This window comes from Orcinus orca, chromosome 1 (genome assembly GCF_937001465.1).
Source record: "Orcinus orca chromosome 1, mOrcOrc1.1, whole genome shotgun sequence".
Taxonomy (NCBI): domain Eukaryota; kingdom Metazoa; phylum Chordata; class Mammalia; order Artiodactyla; family Delphinidae; genus Orcinus; species Orcinus orca.
Genome location: NC_064559.1, coordinates 156,424,207 through 156,449,660, shown reverse-complemented (window position 1 = coordinate 156,449,660; position 25,454 = coordinate 156,424,207). Strand labels below are relative to the sequence as shown.

Here is a 25,454-nt window from a genome sequence, read left to right as displayed (position 1 = left end):
AAAATTTATGCTGCATGTGAAGAAGGAAATTGATGAGGAAGGAAGGAAGGATAGTTGCAAGAGTAGAAGCAGAGGAATCAGATAGGAAGCTGTTGGAATTGTCCCATTGGCTTAGGGTTGTTGCAGTGGAGAAGTAAAGAAATGATCAGGCTTGGGATCTATTTAGGAGATGGTGCTGACTGAACGTTCTAGTGGATTGGGTATGGAGTGTGAAGGACAGAGAGGAATCAAGGATGATAGTTAGGCTTGGACCTGGGTGGTACCAGAATAGTGGTACCAGATGCTGAGATGGGGATATTAGAGAGGATTAGGTGTGTGACATATTATGTTTGAGATGCTTATTAGAAACCGAAGAGATGTTGAGTATGTAGTTGGATATATGAGCCTGGAGTTCAGGGGAGATATATATTTGGGAGTCTGTAGCATACAGATGTTTATGGGATTGTATGAGATCACATATTTAGAGTTCAGTGAGAGAAAGACTGAGGGATGATCAGAGAGAAAAGAGGAGTAAAGGAGTGTGGTGGCCTGGAAGCCAAGTGAAAAAAGTATTTCAGCTACTCACGGAACAAGCAGTAGGAACACTGCTGAGAGATGGAGTAAAATGAATCAGACAGTTGACATTGGATTTGGCAAAGTGTAGTGACCTTGATAAGAGTAGTTTCAGTGGACTAGTGAGAAGAAAGACCTGATCAGAATAGGTTGCTCAGGAAAATGGGATGCAAAGTGGAGAAAGTGGGTATGCCAGCTCTTTGGAGGAATTTTCCTCTGAAAGAAGCAGGTAGATGAGGTCTGGGACTGAGTACATAGGGGGTCCAGGGAAAGATTTATTTTTAGATTTCTAGAAGACATATATGTATGCAAATAGGAAATGTAAAATAGTTTATAATTTTGTGATTTCACTTCTGTTTGGTGTCTTTGTTTTCTGTCTTATTGGTCACAAGAACTCAGTGAATTTCACCTGTTGTTTCTGGACTTTACGGTTTAGATATACCTGCTTTAAAGTAACTAAAATTTGTAATATGTCACAGAAAGTAAAAACTTCATTAATTTTGACTCAAGGAAAGAAAAAAAACTATGACTAAATTCATGAAAATATGGAATGTGTAAAGAATGTGCCATTTTTTTTTCTTGAAAATAAAAGTCAGTAAATATTCCAATGTAATGGTGATTTCTGTGTTCATGAATAATTCCTGTTAATCACAAAAATCTTGAAAGCATAGAGATGCACAAAGAAGAAAAATTATTTTATTCATTTATTATCTACTATTTTGGCATTTATTTCTATTTTAATATGTATTTACAAATATCCTTTAATTTGTAAATTTTAATAAAGCAGGAATCCAACTATAGATGTTGTTTAATAAACTTTTAAAACTAACAGTATTAAACATTTTCAATATTATTCTCTAATATGATTTTTAAAGGCTGTATAGATTTCCCTTAAAGGGATGAATCATTATTTATTCAATCAATCCTTTATTGTAAGATGTTTGCGTTGTTTCTACAAATGATTTAAAGGTTATATTCTATGTTTAAAGCCACACACACACAAATCTCCATGTATGAATATACACAAATGCATAGGTGTACATGAAAACACATATACACATGAACTCAGAAATTATAAACTGAGTTAAATACCCCATTAGGATAAGAAACTCCATCCCCATTTCTGGTGACAAGCCAGGGCCTGCTAATGCTGTGTTTACTGCGTGTAAACTGTGCATGGTTTGGGCTATTTGAATGGGTATATCTGGATTTGTTGTATTTTAAAAGTAATAAATATACTGAATTTGCATGCATATTTACATGAATTTGCATGAATATGTGCATTGATTTTTGCATGCAAAATTTATATGCATTTTCCAAATAGTGCTCTGTAATATACTTTTTCCACTTGTCATTTGCTAAAACAGTGGGTTTTGTCAGGGGAGGATTCAAATAAGCATAGCAAAAGCTAGGTTAAATAAAGTAAGGCAGGCTTTTTTACAGCAGGAATTCACATTTATCAAAATAACATCATTTACTGATTTATAGTTTTTACCATGTAGGGAAAAGGAAATGAAGGTACATGGATTGCTATAGTAATTGCTATTACAGGAGTAGAACCAATATTTTGGTTCTGTAAGTAGCCTTTGAATAAAGACACTTTAGTTGAAAGAATAAGATATGCTAAAAACTCATTTTGACTTCACTTTATGATTATCATGAAAATGACATGACTTAAAAGTGTTCTTTTTTTTTTCTTAAGTGAAGCCTGATCCACCATTAGGTTTGTGTATGAAAATCACAGATACTGGTAATTTAAAGATTTCTTGGTCCAGCCCAACCTTGGTACCATTTCAACTTCAATATCAAGTGAAATATTCAGAGAATTCTACAAAAAATATGAGAAAAGTAAGTATATTTTAGTAAATAAAATGAAAAGTTGAGAAGCAATTAAGGAAAGGTGAGACCCTCTGCAAATCCCATACAGAACACCTCTGCATAGCAAATGTGCATCCTGCTCCTGGAGCAGAATCAGTCCTAATTTAAGGTCATACCATTGGCTTTCATTCAGGAGCAGCATAAGAAATGAGCATATATACAGCATTTCTGCATCTTCCATAAAATGATTTTAGAAAAATTGTTTGATGTTACTCAATATGTCTTACATGTAGATCCATGGTATATTTTGAGGAGCATGACAAATTCCTCCCAGAATTTACTGCGAGGAGAAGTTCCTTTTCCAAAAGTTTATGTATATTAGATTAATTCTCTGTCTCTCTCTCTCTCTCTCTTCTTCTCACCCTTCCTCTCACTCTCTTTCTCCCTCTCCCTCTCATTAACACCACACACACACACCACACACACACACACACACACACACACACACACGCACACACAACTAATGGCTACAAGAAGTCCAGATACAGAATTATTGAATTCATAACTATAATATTTTCACCTAAAGACCTTCTCTGGTTTCTGATTTTACATGTCATCCTTATATTTGTTTACATGCAGTACAAACATGTATAGTGTGTCAAATCCTTTTTTCGTTCTTTCAGTAAGTATTGAGCGCCTACTGCGTGCCAAGAACTCAGGATCCATTGTGTAGTAGAACAGGATGAGGGGAGCTTGGAAATGCTAGCGGGAGAGGGTGGGTTGAAATATTAAATGGAGGTAGGGGAAGCTCTCCTTGAGAAGGTGATATTTGAGCAGGGATTTGAAGGAAGTGGTGATGTAGATATCTGGGAGAATTGGAGTCTAAATAGGGAAAATGGCAATTCAGAGGCCCTAAGCTGGATGAGAAGCTGGAGGCCAGGGTGGTGAGTGAGGGCAATAGTATTAGTGGATGATCAAAGAGGGGGAGGGGAGGAGGAGGTCATAAAGAGCCTTGTGGGCCATGCAAAGACTGCGGCACTATAATTTGTGAAACTAATTGTTATCTAATTTAGAGGTAAAAATCTGTCTTTTTAGATCTGGGCTAATTTTTTAAGACTTTATATTCATAAAGAACAGAATGAGAATCTGGCGTCATGTATGGAAAAAGCAGTTGAGGCTTCTCTGGGCTTTAGCTTTCTCATCTGTAAAATGGAGATAATAGGATTTTAACTACAGGTGATCTGAAATTGTTTAATGCATTTCTGATGCTTTTCGCCATTTTTAGTCTGTGGTGCTCCACAGTCTGATGAGCCAGGGAGTTCAATATCTTTGGAGTACATCATTGGTTGTCTCATGCAGTTAGGTCTCTTAGATATTTTGATTCACTATAGCTGATCATCAGCCTTGGGTCCTTAAAATTATTCATGCCCTCCTTCTGTGACACTTTGCTCTAGGAATGCTTATAGTTCTCTGTCCACCCCTGTGCATCATCTTCTACCATGTGTGTTACAGATGTCAGCAGAGGCTTGAAGCTTCCCACTGACTTTAGCTGTATCTCTCAAATTCTGAGAGGTCAACATTCATTATCATTCAGTTAAATGCTGATTATCATTGTGATTTTTTTCCTTGGACTTACAGGCTATTTAAAATTTTATTGACTGTTGTCAGTCAAACATTTGTTATTGGGTTATTGATCTCTTTTAAATTCCACTGTGGCCAGCTAACTACTCTGTAAGATTTTAATTCTGTGAGATTAGTTGAGACCTGCTTGTGATCAATTTTGGTGAAGGTTTCACACCGACCTGATGCTCTGATGTTTTCAAATAATATTTAACAGGCTGATGAGATTGTCTCAGCTACATCTCTGCTAGTAGACAGTGTGCTTCCTGGGTCTTCATATGAGGTTCAGGTGAGGAGCAAGAGACTGGATGGCCCAGGAATCTGGAGTGACTGGAGCACCCCCCTTACCTTTACCACACAAGGTAGGTTTTATAAGAGTCACTTCTACTGACAGGGGAATATGGTTCTTGACTTTGCCTTTGGCATATTATATGCATCTTAAATTTTGTGGCAGTAAACCTAAAGGAGGAACACCATATTACTTTTAATTTAAATTTTGAACAATTTAAATTTTTAACCGGTTAATGAAAACTTGTGTGGGAGCTCCCACATTTATGTGCACCCATAGCAGTATCTTGCTGAATTACTCTTTCTTACCCAAAAGATAGAGTTAATATAATAGTTCCAAATTTACAAATTCAGAACACTACTTGTATTGACAGCTCCTGAATTTACACTTGAAAATCAGATATATTTATTTGGCAGAGATTTTTAAGTATTAAAATTTTATTTGAGTATTACATATATAATTAAGCAATTCTTTTCACTCCAGATGCTTGCTTTTCAGAGTTTTTACTTTCAATTTTCTTTTCTTTTTTTTTTTTTTGTGGTACGCGGGCCTGTCACTGTTGTGGCCTCTCCCGTTGCGGAGGCTCCGGACGTGCAGGCTCAACGGCCATGGCTCACGGGCCCAGCCACTCGGCGGCATGTGGGATCTTCCCGGACCGGGGCACAAACCCGTGTCCCCTGCATCGGCAGGCGGACTCTCACCACTGCGCCACCAAGAAAGCCCCGGTTTTCATATTTTTAAAGGTATCTTTAACATCAGAAAAACTGCAATTTATTCACAGCTCCCTCGTGGAGTTGAGGTGCAATATTTTACATAGAGGTCCAGGAGTCTAATGGTGCTAGCCCTGGCACAAACCAGGTTGTGACTATAGGAAGACAGTTCATGGTCCTTTGACTAGTTGTCTGATTTGTCAAATGTGCAAAAATTATTCCTACTCAAACTCACTCAGGTTGATTATGGATATATGGAGATAGCAAGTACCGTGTAAAACACTCAGCAGATATTCAACACGTTTAACTTGTGCAGTATCCAACAATATTACCATTAACAGCTAGCCTGTTACTTATTCAACACAGGTGTGTCCCTCTAGTGACTGTAGACATCCCCAACAGAAAAACCGGAAAATAAGTGAGAAATAAATCCAGACAGTGAGCAAACGGCTGCTCCAAAGGGCAGAATTTGTTGATTTAGCAATGAGCGTAAAGTTAAGCTTACTAATTTAACAAACTTGGATAGCACCTATGCCACTAAGTGGTACCATGCGATTATTAAGGGAAAGACAGAAACCTGCCAAATAGAAAGTAGACTAGGACACCAAGAGTGGGGAGAAAATCTTACACATTTTAGTATCTCCCAAGCACATTTCTCTATCACAGTATTGTCTGCTGTAATGATGTAATGCGTATTGAATCACAAATAAAAGGTAGAAGTAGATAATTCCTTATTGATTAATAATAATAATATTGACAATTATAGGGTGCCTCCTGTGTTTAGGCACTGTTCTAAGTGCTTTGCACGTACTATCATTTTATCCTTTCAACAACCCTGTGAGATAGGTACTGTTATTCCTGTTTCATAGACAAAGAAATTGGGAGTTAGATAGGGTTAAATAACTTGTAAAAGTTAATGCAGTTAGAAAGTAGCCTAATTCCAAAGTTCACGTTTGTAACCACTAGTAAAACAATTAAGTGCATAAATGTATAATTATGCAAGATTTCTGGTGGCACTAAAAATTGATTCTTAGGGCTTCCCTGGTGGCGCAGTGGTTGAGAGTCCTCCTGCCGATGCAGGGGACGAGGGTTTGTGCCCCGGTCCGGGAGGATCCCACATGCCGCGGAGCGGCTGGGCCCGTGAGCCATGGCCGCTGAGCCTACGCGTCCGGAGCCTGTGCTCCGCAGCGGGAGAGGCCACAACAGTGAGAGGCCCGCGTACCGCAAAAAAAAAAATAAATAAATAAAAAATAAAATTGATTCTTAAAGCTAGTAAGCAGTAAGCTTAATTACATAGAGCATTTTAGTGGAACACCTCATTTCCTTCATGATTCCTGGTAAATGAGGTTTTAGTGCTGCTTAGGTTTTTTAGGTTTAGGTTTGCTGAGTTACGTTGGCTGCAATGTCTGCACTTCACAGTGCTGACCACACTTGAGGTTTATTCCCTGAAAGGTGTGCAACAGCAAAGTATGTCTCCAAACTCGGGGACTTCCTGTTCTTGTGTAAAGGGATTTGAATCCTTGTGTCTTAAGTCTAGTTACCTAATATTATTAGATTCACCTCCATTGTTCACTAATAGGTGCTGTAACGGCATCCACCAAACAAACATTCTATAAGATTGAGGTGTTAATTTGTTTAGAATGAATTAGCACACCCACCTTATCATTTTCAAACAGTTTGGGTTTGTTTTTTTTAAAAAAAACAGAGGTTACTTGATGTATTAGTGCAGACAGAATGCTAATTCTCAGTACCTTTGTAACTACTACTTTTTATTCATTAATATATTAAAAGTGAACCTACCAAGTTCACAGTTAATGAAGCATTGACTATTCCTAGTCAAGGAATTATTATGGATTCTTTTATTTATTTTTAAATGGGGTATGAATCCCTTTATTTTCTAATTTTGTAGGTCTTATGTCTTTTTTTTAAAAAATTAGTTTGTTTTTTTGGTCACCCACCATGTGGGACCTTAGTTCCCCAACCAAGGATGGAACCTGCACCCCCTGCATTGGAAGTGTGGAATCTTAACCACTGGACCGCCAGGGAAGTTGCATCTTATGGATTCTTTTAAAATGAAGTGGATAGGTTCTTTCTCTATAGCTGTTGGGAGATCTTGGGCTTTTAGAGGAAAACTCAGGACCTTCCCAGAACTTATAAAGTACAAGAATATTGCAATTTACATACTAAAAACAACTTTAGAATTGCTGAATTCTTGTAGTACCTTTATTAACTGCATTCTTGTTGCTGTGAAAGAAGAGGAGAAACAGATATTAGATAATTTCTACACTTCCTGTGCAGCTCTTATACCAGGTTAAAGAAAATATTTTGTCCTTAAAGAAAGATAGATAATCTTCTCCAAGAATTAAAAAAAAAGCTATTTTCTGGAGCTATGATAACACATTTTAAAATAACTTATCTAAAATGTTTTGATCCATGATTTATGTTCTTTTGAGTAATTCACTAATATTTATCAATAGAATTTCCTTTTTTAATAAAATTTATTAATGTAGATCCTGTAAAGGTATTGATACTTGGTCATGAGAAGAAAATCATTATTGTTTCCTTATTTTACAATAAAGAAATAAATTTTTCCCTGTTTATGCTTGACTGTAGACATACAAGATGCAAATATCTTATATGGATTATAAATATAAATGCATTGGAGTTTAGCATGCTATTACTGAAAAGAGAAAAATAATAAAAACTAGTCAAGGTCTTTTTGGACTTGTTTTGAGGGTAATCCAAATATGTATGAAAACAGATATTCATATTCTATCAGCAGAAAATAGCTTACCTTAAATTGTACAACTGAAATACCCTGTCTTTGTAATACACTATGGCAGAAATAATTCCGTCCTATGTAAACATTCATTTATTTTTATTGTTTCTAATAAAACATAGAGACAAACTATGTTTCCAACAATAGGAGACTGAAAGAGTAGTATGGAATAGTGTATAGGCATTAAAAATGATATTTTAGAAAAATACGGATTCCCCTTGTCCTCAACCACAGGGTACTGGCACTAAATAACTTAAAATGATACTACAGAACAGTATTTACAGGTTTGCCTGTTTTGTTTACTGGTGCATCATTGATTTTACATTTCCTAACAAGTTTTCTTCTTTAAAGCTTATTTCTCTACCTGCTTACTTGAAATTTTCATGTGTCCAAGCGAGACAGTGGCTATCACCATTTATTCTTCAGGATTTTGTTTTGTAGGGATTTGACTTAAGAACTTGCGCTAAGGTTCACTGATTCTGAAAGCAGAGTCTGATGGAAGACATACCATTGTGGAATTAGACTACATTTCATTTTCATTAATTTCCTGCCTATCAGTTAGCAAGTGACAATTACTGTCTAAAACATATTTTATAATGCATAAGTCTCTGTGTTTAGAAAATACTGAGGACATTTATGGAGGCTCAAGTCACTTGGGAATGGGAATGCTTGGGACACTTACTAACTGTACACGAACAGGCAGCTACAGTTCTGCAGTCTCTCAGCGCACTCATTTTATTTTGGGCAGTATAATCCTGAATGCCTTGTGAATCTTTTTTACATGGTATCAATTGCTTACGTGATGTTTTCTGTCTTCATCTAACATCCTACCTTTTTTTTCCCCATTACAGATGTCATATACTTTCCACCTAAAATTCTGACAACCGTTGGGTCTAACGTTTCTTTCCACTGCATCTATAAAAATGAAAACAAGATAGTTTCCTCAAAAAAGATTGTTTGGTGGATGAATTTAGCTGAGAAAATTCCCCAAAGCCAGTATGATGTTGTGGGTGACCATGTTAGCAAAGTTACTTTTCCTAATTTGAATGCAACCAAACCCCGAGGAAAGTTCACCTATGACGCAGTGTACTGCTGCAATGAGCATGAGTGCCACCATCGCTATGCTGAGTTATATGTGATTGGTAAGAATCCCGGGATTTTCTTCATTTTATTCCATGAGATACATTTTTATTATGGACTCTATCTTAGAGTCCCATTGAAGATGTTAAGGAAATTTTATTTTCATTAAAAATGTTTTGGTGCTTTTGCTTTATAGTAATATTTTAATGTGTTTTAAATAGATGTCAATATCAATATATCATGTGAAACTGATGGGTACTTAACTAAAATGACTTGCAGATGGTCACCCAGTGCAATCCAATCACTTGTGGGAAGCACTTTGCAGTTGAGGTATCAGAGGTATGTATATTTTTGCTGTTTTATTTTTCTGTGGATATGGTGAGATAAACATCTCCTGTAGAATATCACCATAGCAGTAGTCTTGTAGATTTATTCCCAAAAGAGGAAGGTAGAATATTCTTATAGGAAATTTTTAGAGGGTTAAATAAATTGGTGATTCTTGAAAAAATTCACACACAAAAAGATTGTAATTTGTTTTTGCTTCAGATTATTTTTTTCTGATGATCAGTTAATTCTCCACAGTTGCATTTTAGTTAGTAAATGAAATCCAAAAAATTAATGTCTATACATTTTAATTTGACTTGGGGAATTGGCTAGAGGAGAATATCAAGGATTATATAAGCCTCGTATCATTTGCTGAAGATTAATGTTTTAGAAAAAGGTTGGAGGTAGTGGTACAGATATTGTAAGAGATAATATGAATGGTCTTTAGAAATAGGTAAGATTATTATTATTTTTTAATTGAAATATAGTTGATTTACAATGTTCAGGTGTACAGCAAAGTGATTCAGTTATATATATATATATATATATATGTATCTAATCTTTTTCAAATTCTTTTCATTATAGGTTATTATAAGATACTGAATATAATTCTCTGTGCTATATAGTAAATCCTTGTTGTTTATCTATTATATATATAATACTGGGTATCTGTTAATCCCAAACTCCTAAATTATCCCTCCCTCCCCGCCCTTTCCCCTTTGGTAACTATAACTTTGTTTACTTAATAAGGATTAAACAATTCTAGTAAAGAGTAATTTGCGTGGCTTTTTTTTTTTTTTTACCATTCTCTGATTTGAAAAGAATTAAAGTCATCGTCTTCCTATAGTATTCTTCTCTCTACAGAGACCTTTATCTAAAATAATAACACTCTTGATTAGGACAATTTTTATAACATTCTTTAGTAGTTTTCAAGTGTGTGTACTACTCTTAAACACCCTGTCTCAGTTTGTACTGGGACTTTCAATTTGTATAGCTTGTGCTCATTTATTCTTAAAATCTAAAATTTCTGCTTGAAAAACAAATCCATTTCCTCAAATACTGTGTTCTGATTCCTATTCCTAATGCTCCCAGTCTATTCTTAAGTAATATTAGAAAAAAATGAGGCAATTTCTTTGTTTCTCACGTGGGAATCATAGCTGTCTTCATCTTACCTGATATGAGAACTTTAAAATCAATAGAATATTCATGGCATACCATTTTACTTTTGTAATCTGTCTTTACTTTCTTTCCATGGCATTTCACATTAAAAATGGTGTTTGTGAACAACTATTCCATAAGCATTTGGACTCATTTATCTTCCTAATATTTATAGAAGAACCATGAAATTAGCTGAATATATGTGTTCAAGTTTTTTTAACCTCTCTAAGGCCTCAATTTCCTTGTCTGTAAAATGGAATGAATAATAGGAGTTGCAGGGTTTCTGTGAGAATTAATGACATTTTATTTAATTATAGTTAAGTGATATGATTTCTGCTGGTAAACATTCAATAAATGGTTATATCTGTCGTGACGATAATGATGCTAACCTTTGGATTCCAAGTGGACTATTAGTGTGCTTCTGTACAAGGTCATGGTTCTTATTTTTTATGCACAGATGACTCTTCATCCCTCTTTCTCATTTAACCCCACCCACCACACTGATTCACACACACACACACACACACACAAACAGTTGTAATTTGGAGGAAATAGGAAGAAAAAGGAGTCACAAAAAATGGAAAATGAAAGACAGAAAAATATAGATTTTTCATTTTCTTGTAACCTCCTTACTCCCATTCTTATGGAAACAGTAACTGCTACTTTAGCCACTTAAATACCATATTTAAAGCAAATAATGACAGAAGGGCTATTGCAAAGAAGAGGAGAAATGCTTTGTATTCTCTGAGGTGGAGTGTTGATTGGGATGTAGTGATAAAAAAATATTTTCTTAATTTTCTTCTCTGAGAAAATAAGTGATATACCTGACTATATGATCTATATAAAAGTCAATAATTGATATTATTTTAATTATATTGCTTTGAGCTAGAAAAGATTAGGACAATGTCAAGTAAGCTACAATCTACTATCATTATGTTTTCAATTTGTTTTGTGGAATTTAAAGTGCAAGGAATTTATCTTCCTTTCCATGTCAGGAATTCCCCATTACCACTTGTGATCTTTATTTTAAAAATTCGATCACTTCGGTATATTAGCGTAGCTTCCAAAGTGTTGTAAGTTCTATCTCCAATTGGATCCCTACCTCCCTGTTAGAACATTGCCATTTATTTCATTTGCGTACCCACTTACTGTCTAGTGAAATATTTAAGAAGGGTTATTTTCTCTTTTCATGGAAAGATTGTGATATAGCTGAGAATTCAAAAATGCCTTTCTAATAAGAACAACTACTTTTAGATGGAGCAAAAACTGTCTATTTTAAACAACAAAGCAGAATTCTCAAATATTGCTTTCATCAGTGTTGTGTATTTATTGATTGTTTTTGTATCTTTTAAGGAGCAGCCTTTACTGTTCTGATGTTCCATCTATTCATCCCATATCTGAACCCAAAGATTGCCACTTGCAGAGAGATGGTTTTTATGAATGCCTGTTTCAGCCAATCTTTCTATTATCCGGCTATACAATGTGGATTAGAATTAATCACTCCTTGGGTTCACTGGACTCTCCACCAACATGTGTCATTCCTGATTCCGTGGGTATGTCAAAAACTATATGTATGTCTTCATTTTTATTAGCATATTTGGATTCAGGTTGGTTCAGGGTAACTGTTGAATTTTCTGATCACACTAGATTAAAAAATTTTTTTTCCTACTTACAGTGGAATTGAAAAGACAGTTAGCCTTAGAAAGTTTTATACTTTTGGCTTTATTTTAAATCAATAATAGGAAGATTTTCAGCATATAATTTGATGAATTATATTGATCACTGGGTATAAATTTAGTAGTAATATTATTCTAAATAATGCACTATTTTATGTTTTTTTCCCAATGTACTTATGAAAACATTTGATGCTTTTAATCTAAAAGTTTAATTTGGATATTCTGATGGTTTTTGTAATCTGAGTAGTCATAGCTCAAGGCTTTAATTTGTAAGGCTGGGTAGGAAGCAGAAGGATTCACAATAACTCAAGTGAAATAAAGAGAAAATAGACAAGGATGATGACATCCATTATAACATTTTAAACATTCTTTTAAAAGGATATTTTGATTTCAAAGGAATAAGAGACCCCTTGGAGATTTTGATATGTTACTCTAAGTATCACCATGAAATCTTTTTTTTTTTTTTTTTTGCGGTACGCGGGCCTCTCACTGTTGTGGCCTCTCCCGTTGCGGAGCACAGGCTCCAGATGCGCAGGCTCAGCGGCCATGGCTCACTGGGCTCAGCTGCTCCACGGCATGTGGGATCTTCCTGGACCGGGGCACGAACCCGTGTCCCCTGCATCGGCAGGCGGACTCTCAACCACTGCGCCACCAGGGAAGCCACACTGTGAAATCTTTGGGAAATGATCCATTTATGATTTTGCAGCAAATGTAGAAGAGTATCTTTTGATGCTATATAATATTTTGTTGGGGAATTGTACCAGAAATTAACATTTGATCCATTGTATTTTCAAATAATTAGTACACATCTGAATTCAAATCTATATTTTGTTAAATATAGCATAAAGTTGTCATAATTAAAAAAAGTTTTTCAATATGAAGTCCCAGTTAATTGATCTGCCCTCTCACCGCCCCTTCCTATTTAGTTTGGTTCCATTTTAAGTGAGTTTACTGTAAGCAATACTTCTCTGGTACTAAATATCCTAAGATAGCAAGGAACTGTCCTACTTCCCTACCCTACAGACACGCACAGATATACCCTCACATGTATTATACGACAACTGCAACATGGATTCAGTTCGATATCTGAACAATTTTTGATGTTATTCTTTTCAGTACTAACATAAGGCATTTAAATTGCACTTATATTGCCTACCGAGTACTAGAAAACAATGTGAAAATTCAACTTTGGAATCCAAATGCCAGCTCCACTTATTACTAGCTTTGTAAACGTGGGCTGGTCACTTAAGTGCTCCGTGACTATTTTGTCACCTATAGAATGTGGAAAGCTCCTTTTACCTCCCTAATGTGGGTATTGTGGGGATCACATAAACCATTGTACTTCAAAGCATTCTTTCTATAAACTAGATATTCATGGAATATATACATGTGATAGCCATATGATCCTGTCAAGTGCAATCACAGCTTTAATGTGTTTGGGTCTCTTGAATGCTCATACTTCCTTTCCCGAAGGGGAATTATCTTTTCAAGAGATGAAATATATGTCATCTTACTGGTTGGTGAAGAACGTCTTCTTGGCATATGAGGAATTGAATAAGCATGAGATACTGTATAGTAATTAAAAAGTTTAGGTGTTTTGGCCATCAGTAGTCTAAGGAAGTATTGTTGATGAAGTCTGTAGCTTCAGAGGTTCACACTGTTGTGCTTGAGCTGTGAGATGTTAGTTCCCAAATACGTTGAGTTTGCATGTTGCCTTTTATTATTTTTTAAAGCCCTTGCTGTTCTGTTCATCTTTGCCTCTATTTCTACCCTTTAAAAAGCTTATTTTCCTCAGATTGTAGAGAACCAAGGCTTTACTCTGGAAGACTTCCTCTGACCTTGACCTAGAAATACCTAACAACAGACAGTAGAAGATTTTGAAAATCACACATGTGGAAATGAATGTGGTGTATAGTTTTTTGCTTTTAATGAAAGCTCTATATAGAACAGAGTTTGCTACTGATATTCCTCATATGATCAGTATGGTATCTTTTGCATGCAGAGCCAATGGTTCCATTTCTAATCGGGTCTTACAGTTAACGTGCAGAGTGACCTGGACGATGCATTGATCTTTTTTCAATCAACCTCTCTATTTTCAAAATAGAGATAATCCCTTTCTTATGTATCACATAAAGTTGTAGGGGATCAAATGAGATAATGAAGGAGAAGGTTTTCAGAAAGAGATATTACTTTACAAATAGAAGATATGGAATATTATAACATCATAATAACATTTTAAAAGTATTGTTACTGTTTAAATTACTGTTATATAATACTTTAAAAAAATTTTCTAGTGAAACCACTGCCTCCATCTAGTGTGAAAGCAGAAATTACTGTAAAAATTGGATTATTGAAAATATCTTGGGAGAAGCCAGTCTTTCCAGAGAATAATCTTCAGTTCCAGATTCGCTATGGTTTAAGTGGAAAAAAAGTACAATGGAAGGTACCTTTTACCTGGAAATTTCTTCAGCTTGCCTCACTAAATATTATTTCTTATAACTGTTTAAGAATTTTATTGCATAAGGTTTATTTTATTGGCATAAAAGTACATCCTCCTGTATTCCATAGCTCTTTTTATTAAATAGATTGATCTAATTCTAACCCTTTTAAGAAATGAACTTTCCTGCTATTTATTATTTCCCAAAATGTGTTTTATAGCACATTGGTCCCATACAATGTTTCTTGAAGAAAGATCACATGGCTTAATAAAGTTTAAGAAACCCTGAATCACCATATGTCCCTAGTGTAGAATCATGGTATATTACATATTAAAGGTTTAGAGAAGTCCTGAATTTAAGAAACATTTGTAACTTTATTTCATCCTATGTTTCTCAAACTCATTTTACCAAGGAATCTTTTTCCCTTTAACAATGTTCTTTAGTACACGCATGTTCAGTGGGACACATTTTGGAAGAAGCTGCTTTTATCAAACAACCAGAATCACACCCATAGTGGCAAGTGTGCATATGATGCCTTCCTGTGTCAGTTTTCTGATGGCAGCCTGCAAAGACCTAGAAATAGCAGGAACCCTAGAATAGAATTAGATCACAGTGAGTTCAGCTGTAATAAATGTGACAGTTTACTTGCTTATTGAGGAGACTGAATATCAGAGATTCTCTGCAGCAGGCCCTATCTAACCACTAGGTTAAAATTCTTAAAAGTCTTTGTGTATAGAGGATTAGTGGACAGAGATTAGTAATAGGGTAAAAGAGTTATTGGGAAGTGAGGTTGCAAGTGGGCCAGTCCAAATCTTGTCACGAGATGGAAATAACAAGATGACTGAGGCAATCCTTAACTTGAAGGAGCTCATGATTCAAGCCTAATAAGAGTATTTATAAAGCCAGAAAACACAGTCAGTTCTCTCTTAATTTTGGAATAGTGTTAGGGTTTAAAATAAAATGCACTTCAGGGCCCTTTAGCTACATATGTGTTAGTAATGATCAATCTAATAGTTTGACTTATTTTATAGGTATTTGAGGTGTATGATGCAAAATTAAAATCTGCCAGTTTCCCGGTGCCAGACCTGTGTGCAGTCTATGCTGTCCAGGTGCGCTGTAAGAGGCTAGATGGACTGGGATATTGGAGTAATTGGAGTACTCCAGCCTACACAATTGTCACGGATATAAAAGGTTTGCAAAGATTTTGTGAACGTGTCTTAAAAATGCACAAGTATGTGCTTCCAATGTGACTGAAAAGTAATCCTTCCAAGAACACATGTACAACTTGGGCTCCTTGCTATTTTGCAGTTCCTATCAGAGGACCTGAATTTTGGAGAATAATTAATGAAGACAACACTAAAAAAGAGAGAAATGTCACTTTGCTTTGGAAGGTATTCCTGATTTTTATGTTATTCTTAAATTTTACTTCTATACTCTTGAAAGATTTGTTTCATTGTAAAAAAGACTTACTTAATAATTCTATCATTTTTAGTCTCTGCAATCCCAAGTTTATTTCAATTTGGAGAAGTGATTACAGAGAGCCAAGGTGTAGAATGGAGGGAGCACTGGCCTGGAGTTTGGAGACTTTAATTCTATCCTTGGCTTAACATAGTATAGTTACTCAGTGCTATTTTGACAAGGTCACTTAGACCCTTCAACCTCAGTTTCCTCATCTGTGTGGACTGGATGATATCTAGTGTTCCTTCAAGTCCAAAAATTCCATTTGTATTTAATTCTAAACAGAGTAAACGTGGCCTTCCTTACATATCTCAAGGGCATTTAGATTATTCTTTTTTATTTTTTTTTTTGCGGTACGCGGGCCTCTCACTGTTGTGGCCTCTCCCGTTGCGGAGCACAGGCTCCGGACGCGCAGGCTCAGCGGCCACGGCTCACGGGCCCAGCTGCTCCGCGGTATGTGGGATCCTCCCGGACCGGGGCATGAACCCGTGTCCCCTGCATCGGCAGGCGGACTCTCAACCACTGCGCCACCAGGGAAGCCCGATTATTCTTTTTGTATGATGGCAAATACACAATGAATATTTCCAAAAACAATGAGTATACAGTTTAGAAATTTTCAAAGCATTCTCTCCCCCAAATGAATTGATTTCTATCCCAAGTGAATGTATTTTTTTTTTGGTCCGAATTTTAGGGAGACACAAACATTCAATCCATAGCAAACATCATTTGTCATTAGGGAAATACATATTAGAACAACAATGAGATACCACTACACACTTATTAGAATGGTTAAAATCCAAAAAAACTGACAATAAATTGCTGGCTAGCATGCAAAGCAACAGGAACTTTTATTCTCTGCTGGTGGGAATGGAAAATGGTATAGCCACTTTTGAATATAGTTTGGTAGCTTCTTACAAAAAACTTTGGTACTTTCATACAATGGAATATTATTCAGCGATAAAAAGAAACTGCTCTAAAGCCACAAAAAGATATGGATGACTGTTAAATGAATGTTGTTAAGAGCTAGAAGGCTGCCTAAAGGGCTACATTATGATTCCATTTACAGGACATTCAAGAAAAGGCATAACTGTAGAGATGGCAAAAAGATCAATGGTTTCCAGGGGTTTGGTTGATGGGGAAAGGTTTGAATGGGTGAAGAACAGGGGATTTTTTATGATGGTGAAACTATTCTGTATAATATTGTCCTGGTGAGTACATAGCATTATGCATTTGCCAAAACTCATAAAACCTTATACCACAAAGAAAACACCTTAGTGTATACAAATTAAAGATAAATCGTTAGGAGGTTGGAGAATCCCAGGATGGAATCCAGACTGCAGTAAGAGAAACTAACTGTATTACAAGTGTATGGAACAGTCTTACTGAAGGAGTTGGGAGAAAAAGGTTCAGGCCTAGGTAACCTTGTTAATGAGTAGATTCTTAAGACTAAAGGCAAAAGAAACTGTACATAACCACTGTGTCCTAGCTGATAAAGTCATTTCTCTCACGAGGTATGGGTTAACTGTTCTTGTATCATTAGATATGCAAACTGGAATTGAACAATTAAGCATAGGATGATGGATGGTAGGAAGGACCCAGGTTTCTCACTGTCGAATTGGTTACAGACAAGCAAGGAGAAGACCGGAATGATCCATGTGGTAATGGATTAGGGTTGGAGACATCAGTATGAACTCATGTTTAGCTTAATATGGATACAGATGGATTCATTTAGAAATTTTCATAGATATGTGTGTATACAGATGTAGTATACACAGACATATTTCCTTGATCTGTAAGCTGAGAAATCCATATTCTGGTAGTAAGGAGTATTCCCAGATTTGTTTCTAATACTATTCTCCAATGAAAGGAACTAGGGCTCTGTGAAAAAATGCTGGGTTATAGGGCTGGGGCAGGAAATAACACAAGATGAGCCTAGAACAGCTTGTAGGACTAGAAAGTAAGGACTTTATCATCAATTTTACTTGATGGTTATGAAAGTAAATATTTGTATATGAAAACTGACATAGATTTTTTAAAAAAACAAAATGCAAAATTTGCATGATTTTTCAGACATTTATTTGTTGCAGAGGCTGCTAAAATCTTACTCACCACCTACCCAGGTTCTTCCACGCCCTGCGGGGACATATTTATGTTTGTTTGTATTTATGTTTCTCAATTTCTGACTTAGAAGAATCTCAATGACAAAAATTCGGAAGCACTGTTCTAGCCTATTGTACAGAGTTAAGCTTTCTAAGGGTTTAAGTGGTAGCACTTAAATCTTACCTGAAACAGGTGAAGGTGATGGGGGAAGTGGGACATATTGTTATATTCTGTAGAACGGATGAATACAATTGGACTAATTATATATTTTACACTGAATCATCAGTGACCTGGTATGATATTTTTTTAACTAAAGACACAAATTCTGGGGTTCCTTGTACACTGTCCTGATAGCCTCTGTTACTGGAAGGGGCAGCATATCAAGGGAAGAAAAAAAATGAGTGACCAGTCTCACCAGGATTAATAGAAGTGATGATTAATATCTTTTCAACTCTCTCTAGTTGTTGCTTTATGAAAACAGAGGGTTATTCCTTTTTTGCTTTTTAGATGAAGAAACTCTCAACTCTCTTTCAGTCTTTCTTTTCTCTAGCATTAGAGTGAAACTTCCAGGTGGAAAAGTGTCCTATTTGTATCCATACTTCATTATCTTCAAATGATTTAGTCTTTGAGTCTTAAAAAAAAAAAAACCAAAAGGGGGGAGATAAGTTTCCCATGCTCCATAGCCACCCAGACGGCTTCAGGGAGACTGTGGTCAGAGCCCCATACCTCAGCCTTGAATTCAGCAGTGCTTGCTCTGGCCTGGCCCCTGCTTACCAATGGGAAATGTTTAATAGGAGTTCCGTGAGCTCAGTCAGTATAAAAAGCACTGTAGCCCTTGAGCTAATCAATTTTTATGTTTACCGCAGCCCCTGATGAAAAATGACTCATTGTGCAGTGTGAGAAGATATGTGGTGAAACATCATACTTCCCGCAATGGAACATGGTCAGAAGATGTAGGAAATCACACTAAATTCACTTTCCTTTGGACAGAGCAAGCACACTCTGTTACCGTTCTGGCCGTCAATTCAATTGGTGCTTCTTCTGCAAATTTTAATTTAACGTTCTCATGGCCCATGAGCAAAGGTAAGAAAAGGTACACCTCACTTTGCATTCACAGAGTCCAATAGATGAGACAAACATGAATCAAATAATCATGCAAGTTAATGCCTATTTACAAACTGAGAAGAGTGTTCCCAGGAAAAGAGTATAATTTTATAAAAGAAAAGAAAATAAGAGCCTAACCTGGTATTGAGTTTCAGAGAAGCTTTCTTGAGGGTACAGTAGAGGAATTAAACTTCCCCAGAAGGTCGGGGAAAGTGCTCCCGCGAGAGGAAAAATCTGACCAAAAGTTCTGTAGTCCAGGAGAGGGTATGAAGGAAGACCTGGTTGGCGCTGGTGCAAAAAAAGTCCAGAAAGGCTGACAGAGGCTCTGAGGCATGGCCCTCAGGGAATTGTAGGCATGATAGGAATTTTGTTCTCACGTGCGGAAGTCTGGAGGCTTTTAAGTGGGACTCTGAGGAGAGTGTGTTAAAATGATCAGATTTGTGCTTTGAAAGCACTGACTCCATCAGCGGGAGAGAAGATTTGGAGGGAATTAGAATGATTAATAGGCTTGTACAGTATTACAGTAGAGAACACCTTTTGACCATATCCAAAAATCTCTTTTTTGGATTTTAGGTAGAATCTTATTTCTCCTCATAGCATATATTCCCACACCTCTCTGCTTATATGACTCTTGTGATACAAAAATAATTGCCATGTATAAATGTCTGCTTTATTTATTTGTATAAATGTCTGCTTTCTCTTCCTTCTCCCCTTTTCAGTAGGTTATATGTTCCTAAAGGCAATTAGGAGATCTTCATTAATTTTGAATTTAAAAATAAATTTCCTTGTTTTCCCCACAGTAAATATCGTGCAGTCACTCAGTGCATATCCTTTAAACAGCAGTTGTGTAATTCTTTCCTGGATGCTATCACCCAGTGATTACAATCTGATGTATTTTATTCTTGAGTGGAAAATTCTTCATGAAGACAATGAAATTAAATGGCTTAGAATCCCTTCCTCTGTTAAGAAGTATTATGTCCACGGTAAGCTTACTGTACTTTAATTAAGTTTCTCCTATGGATTAGTATGACGCTACAGATTATTAATTCAAATAAGATAGTTGATGAAAACTTCAAAAATATAGATGATATATCTTGCTGCCTAAATTGTCATCCTATTACAAACATTTAATGCTATTTCATTTGATCCTTTTCCATTTAAATATTTTATGTAGTTGTAATCATATCATCTACCACTTTTCTTATGGTTTATTCCTTTGATATATCACAAGCATGTTTCTATTTTGTTCACAATCCTTATAACTATTTTTTAAATGATTGTATAGCATTTTATTCCAGAATCTACATAAACCATTTATTTATTTGAGAACATTTATGTTGCTTCCAGCTTAACCTTTTTTTAAAACCATTTTAATGGCTTTGGATAGCTACTGACAAATTGTTTTCCCAAATTGTGTACCAACTTACGATGCCACTAGCAGTGAGTGGGAGGGCCAGGCTGAAGGTCTGAGGATCATAAGCCAGCATAATATTCCCAAAGTAGACCAGTTACCCCACAAGGTGATTAAAATACAAAATATTAGTGCACAATACAGAGTCTCCAAGTCTGAGTAAGGTTTAAGCAGGGAAGCTAAGGATTGCCATGTTCTTATTTACAACATCATCCCAAAGGCACATACTTCTATTTCATTGCAAAGACCCTAGAATTTAGCATCAAGGTAGATAGAAACAAATTATTGATAGAGAACTAAATCCAGTTCATTACTATACTGTTGTCTAGGTGGTTTCTCTCTGTGCTTCAAAGAGATTTATCTCTTGTGGAATAATATTTATATCTTACTAGCATTTGTAAAAATGATAGATCACTGATAGATCCATTTTGAGCTTTGCTATGAAGGTGATCATCCTCCGTAGATCTAGACGTCTGGATATATAAGGTAATTCCTGGTCCCCACTCCCATCTTCTCTGCATGGGATTTCATGAGACTTTAGTCTCCCAGCTGCCTTGAATGGGGAGGCTAAGTAAACTAAATTCTTATGAAAAGGGAATATTGCTGGCTTTGGTCTTAGGAGGTAGAGTGTATTGTCCTGGAAAGGGAAACAAAACAACTCCTACACCCTGAACTTGAACAAACTGGCTATCACTGGAACATGCCTTTGAAAAATTGCAATCTTCTATCTTTGGGTAAGATTTTAAAACGTTATTTGTGAAATTATTGTCATTACAGTAGAATTGGTAGTGCTTAGATTGTCTTTGAAACTCCCTAATTATCAGTTTCAATCCATAGGTAACAATCATCAGTTTTTAATCCATCAGTTTCAACCCATAAGTCATCAATTTTACATCCATGGAAATATAAGAGTCACTTAACATTTTTGTACATAGATTTCACTCATTTATATTAATTCAGTGGGAATGACTCTTTAAAATATTTTTTCTCCTCAGATCATTTTATCCCCATTGAGAAGTATCAGTTCAGTCTTTACCCGATATTTATGGAGGGAGTGGGGAAACCGAAGATAATTGATAGTTTCACCCAAGGTAAAAATGTTTACTTTTAGTTTCTTTTTACACAGATTTGTGGTTTCCTCCTTAGCTAGCAGTAATGCTGCCATCTGATTCTTTTCTTTCTGATGGAATCATGGAATAGCCCAGAGTCTTATGTAGATGCCTCATGGGTGACTGCAGTAAGGGTACATGGTTCCATGGTGGTGGTAAGAAGAATAATCAGGCGTGGTATTGTATTCTTGTATTGGTAAGTAAAAATTTCAGTCTAAAAGTTGATGGAAACAAAATAAAGGGAAGTATCCAGCTATACAATAAAATACATCATCATAAAGATTAATTGGAAAAATATTAATTTTCTGTACAATTAATATAAATACACCTACCCCAAACAATATGTTTTGACTCATATTTATGAGTCTTTAAATTTTAATCATCTTCTAAAGGAAATCTTTTTCTAAAAATAAAACTATAGCAGTAATTATAGAAAAAAGTTCACAGGGTGTCTTATATTTCTGATTCACCTTACTGTACTTGAAGTGGGAACATTTTGATTCTGCTGTGACTTTTCAGATTGTCTTCAAATCCAAGCAACCCAATAATGAAGTTTCAAGAGAGAAACATTTCACCTGGTTTTAGAATTAAAATAATTATAAAGCTTCATTCATGTATTGTTCAACAAATATACACTGAACACTGTTCTAAGCACTAGGGATTGAACAGTGAACATAAGTCTGTGCCCTAAATGGAGCTTAAACTCCAGTACTCTAATAAGAATGACAGACAATAAACAAATCATGTATAATATAATGTCAGATAGAAATAAGTGCATGAAGCAAAATAAAATGAAGGGATAGAGTTAAAATGTGGTGCTTTAGTAAGGATGACCCAAAACGGTCTTTTTCTCTGTGAAGGTGATATTTGGGTAAAGCCCTGCAAGAACAAAGAGGAAGAGCATTTCAGCAAGGGGATAGTAAGTGCAAAGGCCCTGAAGAGTGAGCGTGCTTTGTGGTTCAAGAAACAGTAAGGAGGTCAATGTGTCTGGAGTGAGCAAGATAGAGGTTGGTGGGTGTTGTAGGTTGCCTTCTCTAAAAGCAGATGCTGAAACAAAGAGTCATCATAACAACTTTTATTGACACTTGGACTCATATAATCTAAAAGTGACCAGATGGAGAGAGCTGGCAAATAAATAATTTTGAAAAAATGTTTTGCTAAATTACAAGAAGCATAATTCTGACCAAAATAATAATTTTATTAATGTGATCAAAGCTATACTTTTATCTTCCTCTTTCTGATTTTTATATCTTTAAAGGTCATTCAGATTTATGTTGAAATCAGAAAAAAAGTCTATTATAATTTCTGATTCAGAAAGATGTTATTTCCTCAAGCTTCAGAGTTGTGTGAATTTTTTCTTTTTCAGATGATGAAAAACACCAGCATGATGCAGGTCTATATGTAATTGTGCCAATAATTATTTCCTCTTCCATCTTATTGCTTGGAACATTGTTAATATCACACCAAAGGTATTGTACTTGGTGTTAAAATCTTGAACATATTTAAACCTTGATTTTAGATCCAAATCAGAAACACTGAAGTGTTCTAAATATTTTTATATGTATTTGATGGCAATGAGATGGCGTAAAAAGAAAAAACCTGATTTCAGGAAACCACACTCGGTTTTGCTAGTACACATAAGCCTCAGGAAAGAAATTAGAAATTGCTTTTTTTTACTGTATATACATTCATGAAATAACAAGCTTATAATAGGAAATCCTAGACAGTATGTTCTTAGAGGTGAGAAGAATGGCTTTCAAAGTTGTACAATCTAGGTTGAGAACCTTTAGTGGTGAAGATTTATCTGAAGCCGTCAGTTCACTTATGGTCAGTAGGCATTCTGCTTTTTAAACGTCAGCGCTGAGTGGCTCCATTCTGTTTGGTTTGGCAAATGGCCTTGAATTTCTTAGATGGTTCTTTGGGTGCCCCATTACTCTGTGCTGAGAGGTCCGGACCATTGAGGTTATTTCACACATGCCAAATCTCTACAGAAAATTTTGTCTTCTAGCAGTGAAGAGGGAAAAGTAATTTTACAATCTGAATTTACCTTTCAGTCAAGTGAGCTGATCGGGCCGTATCCAGTAGAATTGTTTCTGAAACTCAATTGATGGCCATATTTAATATTTAATTTTCTCTGAGAAAAACCTGTGCAAAGCATTTATTAGCACAGTGCCTGGCAAACAGTTTTGAATAAGAGTTGGCTATGTTAATTATAGTGATCATTAACTTTGGTCTAGACAGAAAGTTGGTGGAGATCTTCATGGTAGAGCATGTGAAAGTGAATCTGATCCTACTGAGGCATAACCAGTCTGGTAGATAAATTTCTAGTTTGTACATTTATTAACTGTTAACATTTTCAGTGTGAATGTTTTTCGTTACTTCTAATGCCTTGTTTATCTTTTGTAGGATGAAAAAGCTGTTTTGGGAAGATGTTCCAAACCCCAAGAATTGTTCCTGGGCACAAGGACTTAATTTTCAGAAGGTCCCTTTTTCAGTTTTTTAAACCCCAGAATATATAAGATCGCATTTTAGATGCTATATGCCTTCTAGAGCTTCAAACATTTTTAAGGTTTAAAACATTTTAAGGATAAGGTTTAAATCTTATTTTATTCAATTCATCTTAATATGAGTCTATTTAATCTGTTATTTGTTTTCAAGAATAGCAAGATGCAGGAATTTGAAACCAGGACAAAAAAAATTCAATAGGTAGTTTATCATCTGAGTTAACAAATACATATCTTTCTTCTGTGTCACAGTATATAATAAAATAAATATTAGAATATTAGAGTCAAATCTGGTGGAGAACAAATATTTGTATATACTTTTTTGGTATAAATTGATTGTCCTTAGGAAAAGGCTGGAATCAATATTTTTTAACCCTTGTAATTATCTCCATAATTACTTAAATCAATTAAAAACTATATAAATAATCCTTTCCTCAAATACTACAATCTGAAAAATGCAATTATCATAATAAAACTTACATTTATGAAGATAGTTCCTTTCAAGCTACTTTATGAAACAATTAGTCAACTCTAATAAAATAATTTGCACTTTATAATAGAATTTCTCAGAAAACTCTAGAGTTTAACAAATGTATCATTAATTCCCATAATTTCCCTTGAAGCAAGGTTGGTTTTCCACCCATAAAATTGGGAAAATAGAATTCAATTTTCATGGCAAAATATCTTCATGCTGTTTTGAACAATAATCATATGGAGGTTATTATGCAATCTCAGTAATTGTGTCATCATTAGTCACTGTTACCAGTCTTCAGTGGTTTTCTTTTAGTTACAAGATCAAGTACTCAATGACTTCTCTCTACAATCTGTTATCAACCTACAGATTTCATTTTTTCTGTCCGTGGGCCTTAGTCATGCCTATACTATTCTCATCTCTACAGACCCTTCCACGTCAATGAAGACCTTGCTCTAAGCTCTTCTTTCCCCAAGCCTTTTGTGAACAAATGTAGTTCAGAAGAATTTCTGCCCCCTTTATGTTCCTGGAGCATTTTATTTTTTATTGTGAAGAGTGTTCCGAGTTCAAGGGCTGTGTTTTACCAATCACAACTATTGTTGAGCTTCTCCTGCTAAAGGCAAAGTACTAGGGTCAGGATTTATTAATGACTTGCTGCTATCTTATAATAATGTCCATTTATTTATGTGCAAATGACTGAGATACATATTCTTACACTCATTAAGATTTTTACTTCAATTCTCAGTATCTCTGTTTCCTCTCCTGTAAAATGAGGTTTAATAGAACTTACCTCATTGGGTTGTTTGGGGAACTAAAGAAGATAGTACTTCTAACATAGTATTGTCTCAACAA

At 35.5% G+C, this 25,454-nt stretch overlaps 1 protein-coding gene across 6 annotated transcripts in view; it reads left to right on the top strand.

The window, feature by feature from the left end:
• LEPR (leptin receptor) overlaps positions 1–25,454 on the top strand; it is a 96,933-nt gene that overhangs the window by 51,642 nt on the left and 19,837 nt on the right. For all 6 annotated transcript variants that reach the window (XM_033409039.2, XM_049698122.1, XM_033409038.2 and 3 more), the window contains 13 exons: positions 2,255–2,400; positions 4,208–4,352; positions 8,620–8,910; positions 9,070–9,187; positions 11,684–11,883; positions 14,301–14,449; positions 15,476–15,635; positions 15,753–15,835; positions 18,869–19,085; positions 19,907–20,089; positions 21,513–21,608; positions 22,993–23,095; positions 24,033–24,108. In XM_033409039.2, coding sequence (XP_033264930.2) covers positions 2,255–2,400; positions 4,208–4,352; positions 8,620–8,910; positions 9,070–9,187; positions 11,684–11,883; positions 14,301–14,449; positions 15,476–15,635; positions 15,753–15,835; positions 18,869–19,085; positions 19,907–20,089; positions 21,513–21,608; positions 22,993–23,095; positions 24,033–24,108 — 1,967 coding nt within the window. The remainder of the gene's footprint in view (positions 1–2,254; positions 2,401–4,207; positions 4,353–8,619; positions 8,911–9,069; positions 9,188–11,683; positions 11,884–14,300; positions 14,450–15,475; positions 15,636–15,752; positions 15,836–18,868; positions 19,086–19,906; positions 20,090–21,512; positions 21,609–22,992; positions 23,096–24,032; positions 24,109–25,454) is intronic.